Below are 13,114 nucleotides of genomic sequence, written 5' to 3'. Positions count from 1 at the left end.
CAGTGCTATCCAGTAAAGTAGTAAGTGAACAATACAATCAAATATGCAGTAAATCTGGTCACTAAAGATGGGACAAAGTTGTTTAAGAGATGTTCTCAGTACAGAGAAGGTGGGTGGGTTTAAGAGCTGATGATGCACATATGTTCTGTAAAACTGTCTTTTGCATGCTGCGGCTGACTTGGTTAATTACCAGTGATTGTGTGTTGTCCAGTTCTGTGCAATAACAACTGCTTTTAACTCTTGTTTTGTTCTTTCTCTCTTTCTGTGCCTTCCTTTGGAGACAGAACTCACCAAAAATGCATGTCTCAGAGGTATTGACTTAGCTGTATTATCTGTATAGGGGAGTACATTGTTTGTCTGGCTGGCTGTCAGTGTCTAACGATATTTTACACCTGGTTTTGTGACCCCACAGTTATGTGGGTACAGTGTACTTGAAAATGTCTTTCCATGTCTGTTAATGTCTTTCAGTAAGTGATATATTTTATTAGCTTTTCTACATTGTGTTTAATAATCCATCTCTGCCCTCCCAATGAATAAAAATGAGGCATAGTGCATTGAAAACCACTCGTGTAAGTGACTTTTATCATCCATGCTTGTTTGGATTCTAATGCAGTTCATCTTTTTGCCATTTGTGCTATTATAGCAATGAGTACTGAGCTTTTTTGGGGGGGAGGGCTTATGGGGATATCAAATAGTTATATTTATATACATTACTGAGCAATTTTGACTATATGATATGATCAGTGAAACTCCAATTTTTTTTTACACCATATGTTAGTAAACATGTGCAATGTACTGCTATAAAATTGTGTATATGCTTAATTTTACTGCCTGCCATGTGTTCTTTTGTAATTTACTGTCTTGCATTTCTTTTTCCTTAAGTAGAACAGAATTTCCAATGCATGTTCATGCAAACAGGATGAAATGTTTTAAGTTTTTGAGCAATGATAGCAAGTTCATCAGTTTTGTATAAATTTGATGTACTTTTTTATGTTTGTTCTTATTTTCACAGTTTGGACCTATCTGAATTGGCCAAAGCTGCTAAGAGGAAGTTGCAGGCTGTAAGTAGTGGATATCACAAGTCAGTAGAAGGAAAGTGTAGTTGTGTTTATGGATGAAAACAAGTATCTGGTTAACCAATAAATGTATGACGAAGCAGATGAAAAAAATAAAAGCACCACCTTTATCTCTCTGCTTAATTTGTCTTTGTTAGAAGTAAATGTCCTCAAAAGTTACATTGCTAATTGCACCTTTTCCTAACTGGTGGAATCTTTTCTCCTCAATGCCTTCATAAAGTAGCGTATGCCTAACAGGTGTAAGAAGAGACAGAAGCTACTTACAATTTTAAGGATAGCATTGCATCATTATGGCATTAAGTTTGTGATACGTTAACACTTCTGCCAATACTACTTGTGCCCTGACTTTATATGTTTTTGTTATTGGGAGAACTTTCTTGCATGCTGCTCAGAAAAATCTAAAGTTAATGTCATTGGCTGTGATTGCGTATAGATTGCAGCCTATCTCAGATAATGCCCACTCTGTGCTCAGAGCACTTAGAACTTTTTTTAGTAAGTCTTCACTGCAGTAGCAGTTTATATGTTTGTTTATGCTTTGATAACTGGTTTGTCTACTGGGTTTGTGTCCCATTTTCAGTGAAGGCCTGGGAGAAAAGTTCCATCACCGTACAAAAAAATTACACCAAAGAGGCAACTTTGATGTAAGCATTATAATTTTTTTGTGACATACACTTAAGTACAAAAGGTGCCCTTGCACTCGTAAGGAATGACTGATAAAGTGCCCATATGGAGAATTAGAACGCTACAGATAAATTGATGGATATCAGAAATGTGTACAGTAATATGTTTAAAAAAAAAACTCCAGTCATCTAGACAAGCAAACAGGAAAGCAGCAAATTGTAGGTTTACAGTAGCATCTAAGGCAAGTTAAACCTTTTAATAGCAAAAATGCATGAAGCAGTTGATAATCTGAATTCATTGAATATTGCAGTATCAGGCTATGTTAAAAAATGCAAAGGTAATGTTAAACAAAGAAAAGATCCAAGTCCTTCAAAGAAGAGACAGAATGATATTCTGGAAACTACTGAATATGCTAATAGGTGAAACCTTTATACTAAATGCGTTTGGTGACTGACACATTGTAAAAGTACTTCGATTTTTTTTTTTTTTTTTGTCATTTTAACTTCTGAGGTAGACGGATGGACTATTCTAAGTGTTACCTGTGCAGTTTGAAAGTGATGCATTTATTTATTTTTATATTTTTATAATGATTGTAGCTTCTAAAGTTCTGGATGAACTGAGCTCCTTTGTACCACAGATGCATAGGAGAAGAGTACCATATTAAAATAGGTGCTACAGGAATGATTTAAGGACATAGAGAGTTGAACGAAAACAGTAAAGGGAAGGCTAAGTCTGTGACAGATGGATAATCAGCTTAGCCTCTGTGTAGCTGTTATTGGTAAGTGTTAGATGGAACAAGGAGTGTAATTTTGACATATTTCTTATCCACTTTTTATTTTATACATTTTAACCAGCTAATTCTACTGGAAACAAGGATCCTTTTTCTTGGGTGACCTGGAGCACTGTCTGGTCAATTAACTTGTTAAGAGTCACTTGGCAAATGCAGGTAGAAGGAATTAAACCTAGTGGCCTTGACTACAGGAAACAGCGTCTTAACAGCTCAGAGCCTTGGTCCCCTTAACTAACTGGCAAACAATATTTAGAGTTTTCAGTTTGGAGGTATTGCTAGTAGAAAGTCCATTTTAATAAGCATGAGCCCATAGACCCCTTTGGAAATTGAAGAGATGGCACAGATTTGCTTCTACAGTTTGGAGATGGCACAGATTTGCTTCTGTAGATTGGAGATGGCACAGATTTGCTTCTGCAGATTGGGGATAAGAAGTCTTTGTACAGTACCAACAAATGAGAAGTTTATTGCAGTTTTTGTAGGGTTAGCTACATCAAGGGTGAAAGAGTCATGCAGGTGAGTGTGTATTTGATGTGGTCCACATGTTCTGTTGAGTGCTGTTGTTATCAGATAACACACACACGCAAACTGCGAATATGTGTTTCTGTAAGAGATCTAACAATAGATTTAGTTTTGTTGGTATTCAGCAGTGGCTAAGAATCTTTAATCACAGTTTGTGTCAAAAATCCTTCTTGAAGACTAGTCGGACAGTAGAGGGACACTTGTTTTTATGCAGCTAAATGGTGTCATCATTCATATTGTATTACAGTGAGATCAGGGCAGTTGGGGATATGTATGTGACATGTAGACTGAATAGCAAACATTCTAAAATGGCCTCTTGGGGACTCATCTGCTAAGGAAGAGAAGTGGTCTTCCTTCTGCTTCTGTGGTTACAGTGCTCAAGATTGCTGGATAACCATTTGAGGTCTTTATTTTGTAAGTCCATTGTGACATGTCTGTTTAAAAAACATTTATTGCTGATAGTGTCTTATTCCTTAGATAAGTCAAGAAGTAAAGCGGTAGTGCCCCACCTTTTATTAGGCCTGATATAAAAATGTATTCAGAGTAGCCTTCAGAATCTGTGTTGGGATTTACTGAGGATTATGATATCTAGATACTGAGGCATCTAAAGCTGAACCACCTGCTCTTAAATTTTTGCTGTGATGTTTGGTGTGACTTTTAGCTTGTAGTTATTGATTTTTTTTTTTACAGAAGTGTCTCTTCTATGCTGAAGCATCAGTGTCTCTTTCAGTAGTAATGGAAAAGGGGGATCTGGTAAGAGGAGGTACATCCTAATAGCAGCAGGACTAATACTAGCAGGTATTATGATAATTGGCTCATAAAGCTTTCAAATTGCCTTTGTCCCTCCTGTGTCATGTCACTTCCAAGAATGTTCAGCTCTTCATTGCTGTGCTTTAGCTTAGACAACAGACGTGATCTCAAGTTACTTTTTTCTGGTCTGGCAAAAAAAAAATGCCATTTCCTTGACCTCACCGCCTTTTCTATCATACTGTACCTGGCCTTCTTACTCCTGTTCATCTCCAGGCTTCCAGTTTCTTAGTGGACTTTCCAGAAATGCCACTCCCCTAATTAGGCTTAACTGCCCCCTCACCAACTATGTTAAATATATAATTTCTTCCTTGTCAGGCTGTTTATAACTCATTTACTGTTTGTTATCCTTTGTTAACTGGGTTAGTCCTCCTAGGCTCAGGTCTTCTTTTCAGGGAAGACCAGAGGTGTTATTTCTACTACTAGGGGAAGTTTGGACAAGGGCATTGGGGAACTTCTCCTACTCATTGTTGCAAGTGGGACCCATTTTGGAGGAACACTTCCTGTTTCTATTCCAGGTGCAGAGCCAGCCTGGAGAAGCAGGGAGGCAGAAGAAGGAAGGAGGAGATGACCGGTGAGAAAATTGGCGGAGAAAGCAAATATCAAGACCAGAGAATGTGTGTAGGATTCTGAGGAAATTTATCAAAAATGTGTTTGATGGAGATGAGTCAGCAGACGGATGTAAAATTACAACCCTCCCATTGGGAGGGTTGCAGGATAAGTTAATTAAAGCAATGGTGGTGTCAAAAGATATTGAGGAAGTTGTACGAACAGCTTGGGACATTTGTTTCAGTAGTGACCTTAAAAATTGTTTGGGTAGGTTTCCCAGAATTGTTTATTCAAGGGGTAGAAATGTTAAAGAATTTTTGGAATAGCATACTGTCAAACATACTGTTTCCAAAATGAGTAGATGTGGCACTTGTAGGATGTGTAGGTACATCAATGATGGCCCTTATGTTGGTGTACAAGGTTATAATAGAACCATTTCATGTCCAGGTAGAGTGAATTGTAATACATCTAAGGTGGTTTATTTAGCCATGTGCACCAACTGTAGTGCTTACTATGTAGGTAAGACCATTAGGAGAGTAAAAGACAGGATAGGTGAGCATCTTAGGGCCATCAAGGGTCATGATACACACAATGCTTTATATACACATAGTACAAAGTGTAACAATTGTAGGAGATTTGTATTCTTTGTTATAGACAGGGTGCTGCATAGTGAAAGAGGAGGAGATGAAAAATTGAAGGTGGAACTTTTGGAGTACAAATGGCAGATTGTTAAATGCCTTTATGCCACCTGGGCTCAATGAATACATCTCCTTAAAACCTATACTGAAGCAAAAAGCAAATGTTATTTAAACATTAAAATGACACAACAATTAAGTGTATAGATTATAAGGTAAATTATTGAATATGCATTTTTGTATGTATTTATACGTATTTCCTATGTGTATTTCATACAATTATTATTGTCAAATTGAGGCTGAGATAGTATATGTATTTGTATTTATTTGACACCTGCTTCTTTACGGACAAGGTAATTAAGGCTGTGGTTAATTGGATTAGGGTTTATCCAAAATATATAAAGCATTGGTTTAACTGGATTCCATTCACTCTGAAGATGCCATGTGTTGATGGTAAAAGTGCTTAGTGTGTGGATCATTAAAACGTTTCGGAATTACCTGGTTGGTCGTGTTTTTGTTTTATTTACAAGTTTTATATCCATTGGGCATTTTTTTGTTATTTATTTGTACTGTATTCCTTGCCTAGGCCCAGATTACAACGTGCCTTGCTGTCGGTTTTGTGCTAGATTTAACCAACGCACTATTAAGCGTCAGTATATTTTTGCTTCTAAATATTTTGGTTCAAGATTTAATTATCCTGAAATGTCGTCTGTTAGCAATCCGACTACCGGAGTTCACAAAAAACGCAAAGAAAAAGACAGAGACAGACCGTTGAGGTCCAAAACCGACGAAGCTTCTCCTAAGCCAGTCGCCGGTACTCAGTGAGGTGCTTTTGCAGCCCCTGATACCCACTACTTTTGAGTCGCAGGCCTCTACCGAGACCCATTCGGAGTCCGGTATGCCACGAGATTCTCAGGGTCTCTCCCTTGGATGGGTCCGGAGCCGCTGAGCAGGCACCGGCTTCTGGGGGTGTTCAGGCCTCAACATTTTTATATTAAACTGACGCCAGCCTCAAAAACAAGGTCAAAAACATCTTCTATGTCTAAAAAACTGATGCATGAGCCACGTGCTCAGGCCCGTATGCCTAAAAAACAGATGATCAAAATGGCTGAGGATTTAATTACCTTGATCAGGGGTTCCCAACCCCCCCCCCGCTAAGAGGCCTAGGCAAGGCACCGATTATGAATCGTCAGATCAGGATGTTCTTCATCTCACATTGCTGCAGTCCTTACACTTGGGTAGTCCGCTGTCCTCGGTCGCCCCGAATATCAAAGTATAAGGCTGACGTCAGTCAAGGCGCATTTGACTGACATCAGGACGTCAGGGTACAAATGCGCATGACCGACGTCGTATCCTCAGTCTTTTTTGCCGCATGGTCCGATGCAGAAGCAGTATTGCAAGTGCTGGTTGGCGTTCTGAAATTTTTCGATTTCGGAGTTTCAGACCGAGTCAAAGTTGGCTAAGTACCCGCTAGAATATTTTAGTTTTTCTTGCCTCAGTGGTTTACCGGATGTCAGAAAAAGTGAATAATTGTATTTCTTGTGGGAAACAGATACCGCATAGAGACTATCATACTTTGTGTATTCCTTGTTTAGGGCCTGAGCACGACGTTGTTGGGTGTCGCTCTTGTGCTAGATTCAATAAGCGCACTATAAAGAGGAGATTAGATTGTGCCAGGTTAGTCTTCGGGAAGCGGTGCAATTATAAAATGCCGTCGGATGCTCCGACGCCCGCTTCTTCGAAGAAGCGCAAGGACAAAGCAGTTAAGCCTAGGCTAGAAGAACCGTCTGCACCGGACGCCGGTTCTTTAGAGGTGTCGGTGGAGCCGGTGGTTCCACCGGAGGTTTCTTTAGGATCCCAGGGAGAGACTTTGTTATTACAGGATATGGCCTCTCAGGAGGCAGGTCAGGGTGATGGGGCTTCTCAGGTTACTATACTCCCCACCCTGCCTAGGGTGGTTAGGCCCTCTCCTTCTGTTTCCAAGGCTTCTCCCAGAGGCAGGCCAGGTTTAGCTTCAGTTGGTGTCACCCCTAGTTCTTCAGGAACTGTGCCCAAGAAGCATATGCTTAAAATGGCAGAAGATTTGATTACTTTGATTAGGGGTTCTTTGCCTCCTCCTGATAAGAGACCTAGGGTGGAGCCTGAGCTAGGGAGTTTTGAGCAGGCTTCGGATGTTTCAGAGTCTTCGGCTGAAGACTTGCAGGAGTACTCTCCGTATTCTGATTCTGATGTGGATGATTCTACTCCTTCTGCTTCTCCTCCTGAGGATTTTTCTTTTTCAGAAACTCTTCATTCCATGAGGGAGCATTTTAAGTGGGAAGGTCAGGACTTCTCTGATTCCAGGAAAAGGCTTAGGGAATTTTTGTTTTTACCCCAGCATAGGCCTTTGGCTATACCTCCTGTTTTGGATGTAGTGGAAGATGTTTTTACAGAGGCTTCTCTTAATCCTGATTCTTTGCCTCCTGCTCCTGTTAAACCGGATAGGTATTACAGGGTGCCTGAAGCTCATAAGTATCTTTTTAAGAGTCCGAGGGCAGACCCAAAAACTGTTAGCCAGGGGCCTAAAGGTGTTAAGGCTTCTGTTGTCAAGAATCCGGTTCCTGCAGATAAAGAGGCCAGGGCCTTGGATAGATGGGGAAAGAAAGTTTATACTTCTTCCACTCTAGCTATGAGGGCTTTGAATTGCCAGTTTCACATGTTGAAATACCAAAACTATCTCCTTTCACAATTGAAGTCTAAGGTTGATGCTCTGGCGGAAGGTATTGATTGTAAAGAGTTACAAGATTTAGTACATGTTTCTGAACAGGTGGGTAAGCATTCTTTGCAATGTGGTTTTGATGCTGTACAGGCCTCGTCTAGGGTGGCTGCCACTGGGTCAGTTCTTCGCAGGCACGCCTGGCTGAGGGATCAACATTTATCTGACCATGTTAAAACAAGGATTTTGGATGCTCCTTTACAATCTGATGTGTTGTTTGGTTCTCCTGTTGAGGCAGTTTTAAAGAAAATGGAAGACAAGGCTAAGTCTATGCAGACTGTTAAAGATTTTTTGCAGGTTCAGCCTCCAAAGTTTAGTAGAAATTGGCCTACTAAGGGGTGGGCGTATCCTTCTTATGATTCCCAGTCTAGGGGTAGATCTAGACGTGGTAGGGGCAGAGCTCAGGGCTCTTTCAGGCCTAGAACAGGGAGTTCTCCTGCACAGTCTTCGGGTGAGGGCAGGGGTCAGTCCTTTCGTAAACAGACCCAATGACCTACCTTTTCAGCTGCCAGAGCCTTCTCGTCTGGCAGCACCTTTGGGAGGAAGGTTGGCACTTTTCAAAGAAAATTGGAGTTTAATTACCCAAGACAGATGGGTATTGGATATCATACACCACGGTTACAGGTTTTATTTCCATACCTTGCCTCCTTTCAAAGGCATGCCAGACGTTCCTCCTCAACAAAGAATAGAGACTCACAAGCAAATTTCTCTGTTACTCCAAATAGGGGCCATACAGACGGTCCCTATGCCAGAAGTGGGCCTAGGATTTTATTCTCGCCTGTTCCTAGTACCAAAGAAGGGGAACACGTGGAGACCAATTTTGGATTTATCTATCCTCAACACTTATTTGGACATTCCCAAGTTCAAAATGTTGACGTTACAACAGCTTTTACCTCTGCTGGGCAAAGATCATTGGATGGTAACTTTGGATCTCAAGGAGGCTTACCTTCATGTTCCTATCAGACTAAGTTGCAGGAAGTATCTGCGTTTTCGAGCTGGGAATTCTCACCATCAGTTCTCTGCATTGCCCTTTGGCTTATCTACTGCGCCCAGAGTGTTCACGAAGGTTCTGGCTCCAGTGATAGCTTTCTTCAGGCTAAAAGGAATACAGATCTATCCTTATTTGGACGATTGCCTGATTCTGGCTCGAGGAAGGGACGAGCTTCTTCATCATTTGGAATATGTGATAGCAGTGCTAAGATGCCTGGGGTATTCTGTGAACGAAATAAAGTCCAGTCTAGTACCCTCTCAGGACATGTGCTTTCTGGGTGTAAGACTGAATACAGCATCCCAGATGGCCTTTTTGACCCCGGACAAACAAAAGAATCTTTCCCTTTACTTCCATCAACTATCTCATCAGTCCGGGCTGACTGCAAGGACAGTCCTTCAAGCCTTAGGGTTCATGGCATCTTGTATTCTGGTGCTTCCCAATGCCAAACTGCATATGAGGAAGCTGCAATGGTATCTCAAAATGTATGGACACAGCACTGCCAGGATCTGGACACTGTCATTCAAATAATACCTTGCATTCAAAAGGAATTTTGTGGTGGGCTCAGGAATGTCACCTAAACAAGGGACTCTCTGTGACCCGGCCAGAGGCGAGTCAGATTTTAACGACAGATGCCTCAGACAAAGCTTGGGGAGCTCATCTAAATGGAAAGTGGATACAAGACAAGTGGCCTGCCAGACTACAACATCTACATATCAACTTGAAGGAGATGTTAGCAGTCCAGTTTGCATTAATAGCTTTCAAGGATTTACTTCTTCCAGGGCAGGTGTTAATTCTAACAGACAACACAACTGTCATGTGGTACATCAACAAGCAAGGGGAACACATTCTTATCCTCTATGCAGCCAAGGAATGCTTTTGTGCAAGACTGCTCTCACTTTACAGCTCAATCTTCAGGCAAGGTTTCTGCCGAGCACAGAACTCCTTAACAGATGTGTTGAGCAGACGAATTATGGATCCCCACGAGTGGAAATTGGATCCTCATGTATTTCAGAAATTGACAGTGTCATGGGGAACTCCAGACATAGATCTGTTTGCTTCTCCACTAAACCATCAGCTGCCAAAGTTTTGCACGAAAAGGTTTCATCCCACAGCTTGGAAAGTGGATGCTCTTTCTTTCAATTGGAGCAATCTTCACGTGTATGCCTTTCCACCTCTGCCTCTCCTCCCAAAGGTACTTCTAAAGGTCAGACAGGACAAGCCAAGGATGATTTTAATAGCTCCAGATTGGCCTCGACAGCACTGGTACCCATTACTGAGAAGTCTGGTACGGAAGCCTCCATGGCCTTTGCCTTCGATTCCACACCTGTTGTCCCAGGAGGACAGTCATTTGCTCAATGTCAAACTTCACTCTCTTCACCTAACAGCCTGGCATATTCTGTTTTGAACCAGAGGGTCTCACCTTCCACAACAAGTTTTGAATGTGATTTTGGAAGCTAGAAGGCCTAGTACAAGGAAAGTGTACGCAGATAAATGGAAGAGATTTTTATTTTGGAGTGCAGCAAAGGATTTTGATGTTTCTGAGCCTAATTTAAGTGTGGCTCTTCAATATCTTACTGAGTTACTGGACAAAGGTTTGTCCTTCTCTTCTATTAAGGTTCATGCTGCAGCAATTTCAGCTCACTATGACTGTGACCCACCATTGTTTTCTCATCCTTTGTTCAAGCAATTTCTTAGAGGGGCAAAGAATATAAGACCCCCACGTAGAGCTCCTACTCCTGCTTGGGATCTCAATTTTGTGTTGGAGAAACTCACTCTACAACCTTTTGAGCCTGCAGCTACTACTGAGTTGAAATATTTATCATGGAAGACTGCCTTTTTGTTGGCCATTACCTCTGCAAGAAGGGTTTCTGAATTGCAGGCCCTTATGGCGGTTGAGCCTTTCTTAATTTTCCATAAGGATAGGGTATCTTTACGTACTAATCCTTCCTTTATGCCTAAAGTGGTTTCTAGTGTGGCTTTAAACCAAACTATTCATTTGCCTACTTTTATGCAAATCCCCAAAATAAAGGGGAAAAGATTTTGCACACTTTAGATGTACACAGGCAGTTGCGATATTATTTGGACAGAACTAAAGGGTTCAGGCAGTCTCAGCAGTTATTTGTTTCTTTTGCTTTGAGTTCTCAGGGCAAGCCTGTGTCAAAACAAACTATTTCTAAGTGGATTGGGTTTTGCATTGCTTTCTGTTATTCCCATCATGGCAAGGAGATTCCAGCTGGGATTAGGCCTCATTCCACTAGGGCTACTGCCACTTGACAGCTTTTTTGAGGGGGGTGGCAACCAAGGATATTTTGGAGGCAGCTACTTGGAGTTCAATGCATACTTTCTCTAGGCATTATCACCTACCACTTTACTCTAAATCCAGGGCTGGTTTTGCCACTGCTGTTTTGCAGGGCATTTTGGCAGCTCCTGCTTCCTTATAGTTTGGCCATCCTCCCTTACCTCTGCTTTGGGATTCTACCCAAGTGTAAGGACTGCAGCAATGTGAGATGAAGAACATAGTACAGTTTTGTACCTACCTTAAATGTAGATGTTCGAAGATCCACATTGCTGCAGTCCAATTTACCCTCCCTCCTTCCCCTCTGTAGTTAGAGGTGGTTGTGTGGGTTGGGTTGTAAATATTGTGTATATTGTATATATTGTACATATAATTAGTGCAAGGGTGGTTGGTTTGTTTGTTTGCTGTCTTTTGGTTTTGACCTTTATTTTTAGGGTCTTCTGACATCTGGGGCAAGAAAAGACTGAGGATATGATGTCGGTCATGCGCATTTGTACCCTGACGTCCTGATGTCAGTCAAATGCGCCTTGACCGACGTCAGCCTTATACTTTGATATTCGGGCCGACCGAGGACAGCGGACTACCCAAGTGTAAGGACTGCAGCAATGTGGATCTTCGAACATCTACATTTATGGTAGGTACAAAACTGTACTTTTTCATTTCTTCTGATTCCTCTTCTGATCTGGAATTTTCTATTCCACCCTATGAGGATTCTGATGCAGAGAAATCCATCCCATCTGCATCTCCTCCTGAGGATTACTCTTTTGGAGAGACTTTGCATACTTTAAGGGAACATTTTCACTGGGAGAGTCAGGACTTCTCTGAATCAAAAAAGAGGCTTAGGGATTTCCTTCTTCTTCCTCAGCATAGGCCTTTGGCAATACCTCCTGTATTAGACATTATTGATTATGTGTTTTTGGAATCAAGCATGGCTCCTGATTCCCTGCCTCCGGCTCCTAGTAAGCCAGACAGATATTACAGGGTTCCTGACTCCCACAAATTTCTATTCAAAAATCTGGCTGCTGATCCTGAGACTTTTTTTCTCAGGGTCCCAAGGGTGTAAAGGCCTCTACAGCCGGGCACTGGATAGATGGGGAAAGAAGGTTTATACGTCTGCAACCTTGGCAATCAGGGCTTTAAACTGCCAGTTTCATATGCTTAAATATCAACAGCATGTTATGGGCTATGTTGATTTCTGATTGTGTGGAAAATAGAATTACAAGAATTATTGCATTCAGCAGAACAAGTTGGAAAGCATACTTTGCAATGTGGTTTTGATTCCTTGCAGGCCTCTTGTAAGGCCGCCGTTACTGGAGCTGTGATTAGAAGGCATGCCTGGCTCAAGGAGCAAATTCTGCCTGATCATGTTAAAGCTAAATTGTTGGATGCCCCTTTGCAGCATGATACTCTGTTTGGTAATAAGGCAGAAGAGGTTTTAAAGAAAATGGAAGACAAAGCTAAATCTATGCAAACTGTAAAATATTTCTTGCAAGTGCAGCCACCCAGGTTCAGTAGACACTGGCCTACTAAAAATTGGTCCTTTCCTGTGTCCAACAGAGCCACTCAAGGCAAATCCAGGTGCTTAAAAGGCTCCAGATACCAGTCACAGGGTTCTTACAGTTCAAAGCAATGGGGTGCCTCCACCTCCAAAACTGGAGGGAACAAAGCACAACCCTACAGTAAGCAGTCTCAATGACTTTCCTCTACAATCACCAAGCACTTACCTTTTGGCAGCCCCCTTGGGGGAAAAACTAGCACTTCATGCTCAAAATTGGCAGTTAATTACCCAGGACAAGTGGGTATTAAACATAGTATCCCAGGGGGTACAGATTTCATTTCCATACTTTGCCAATTTCAAACGGATGGCCGGATCTGCCACAAAACCAGTGGGCAGAGGCCCAGAGACAAGTCATGTCCCTCATGGATATGGGGGCTATTCAACTGATACCAGTAAAGGAAAAAGGACAAGATTTTTATTCAAGACTTTTCCTGGCACCCAGAAAAGACAATTCATGTCATCCAATACTGGACTTATCGATTTTGAACACGTTTCTGGACATTCCAAAATTCAGAAT

At 41.6% G+C, this 13,114-nt stretch overlaps 1 protein-coding gene across 4 annotated transcripts in view; it reads left to right on the top strand.

The window, feature by feature from the left end:
- GIT1 (GIT ArfGAP 1) overlaps window positions 1–13,114 on the top strand; it is a 1,727,505-nt gene that overhangs the window by 836,677 nt on the left and 877,714 nt on the right. For 3 of the 4 annotated variants that reach the window (XM_044054459.1, XM_044054456.1, XM_044054458.1), the window contains exons 9-10: window positions 285–311; window positions 1,013–1,061. In XM_044054459.1, the coding sequence (XP_043910394.1) occupies window positions 285–311; window positions 1,013–1,061 (76 nt within the window). The remainder of the gene's footprint in view (window positions 1–284; window positions 312–1,012; window positions 1,062–13,114) is intronic. The other variant, XM_044054457.1, reaches the window with a different exon arrangement.

This window comes from Protopterus annectens, chromosome 13.part0 (assembly GCF_019279795.1).
Source record: "Protopterus annectens isolate FY-2018-M chromosome 13.part0, PAN1.0, whole genome shotgun sequence".
Classification (NCBI taxonomy): domain Eukaryota; kingdom Metazoa; phylum Chordata; order Ceratodontiformes; family Protopteridae; genus Protopterus; species Protopterus annectens.
This window is presented reverse-complemented; position numbering and strand designations above follow the sequence as displayed.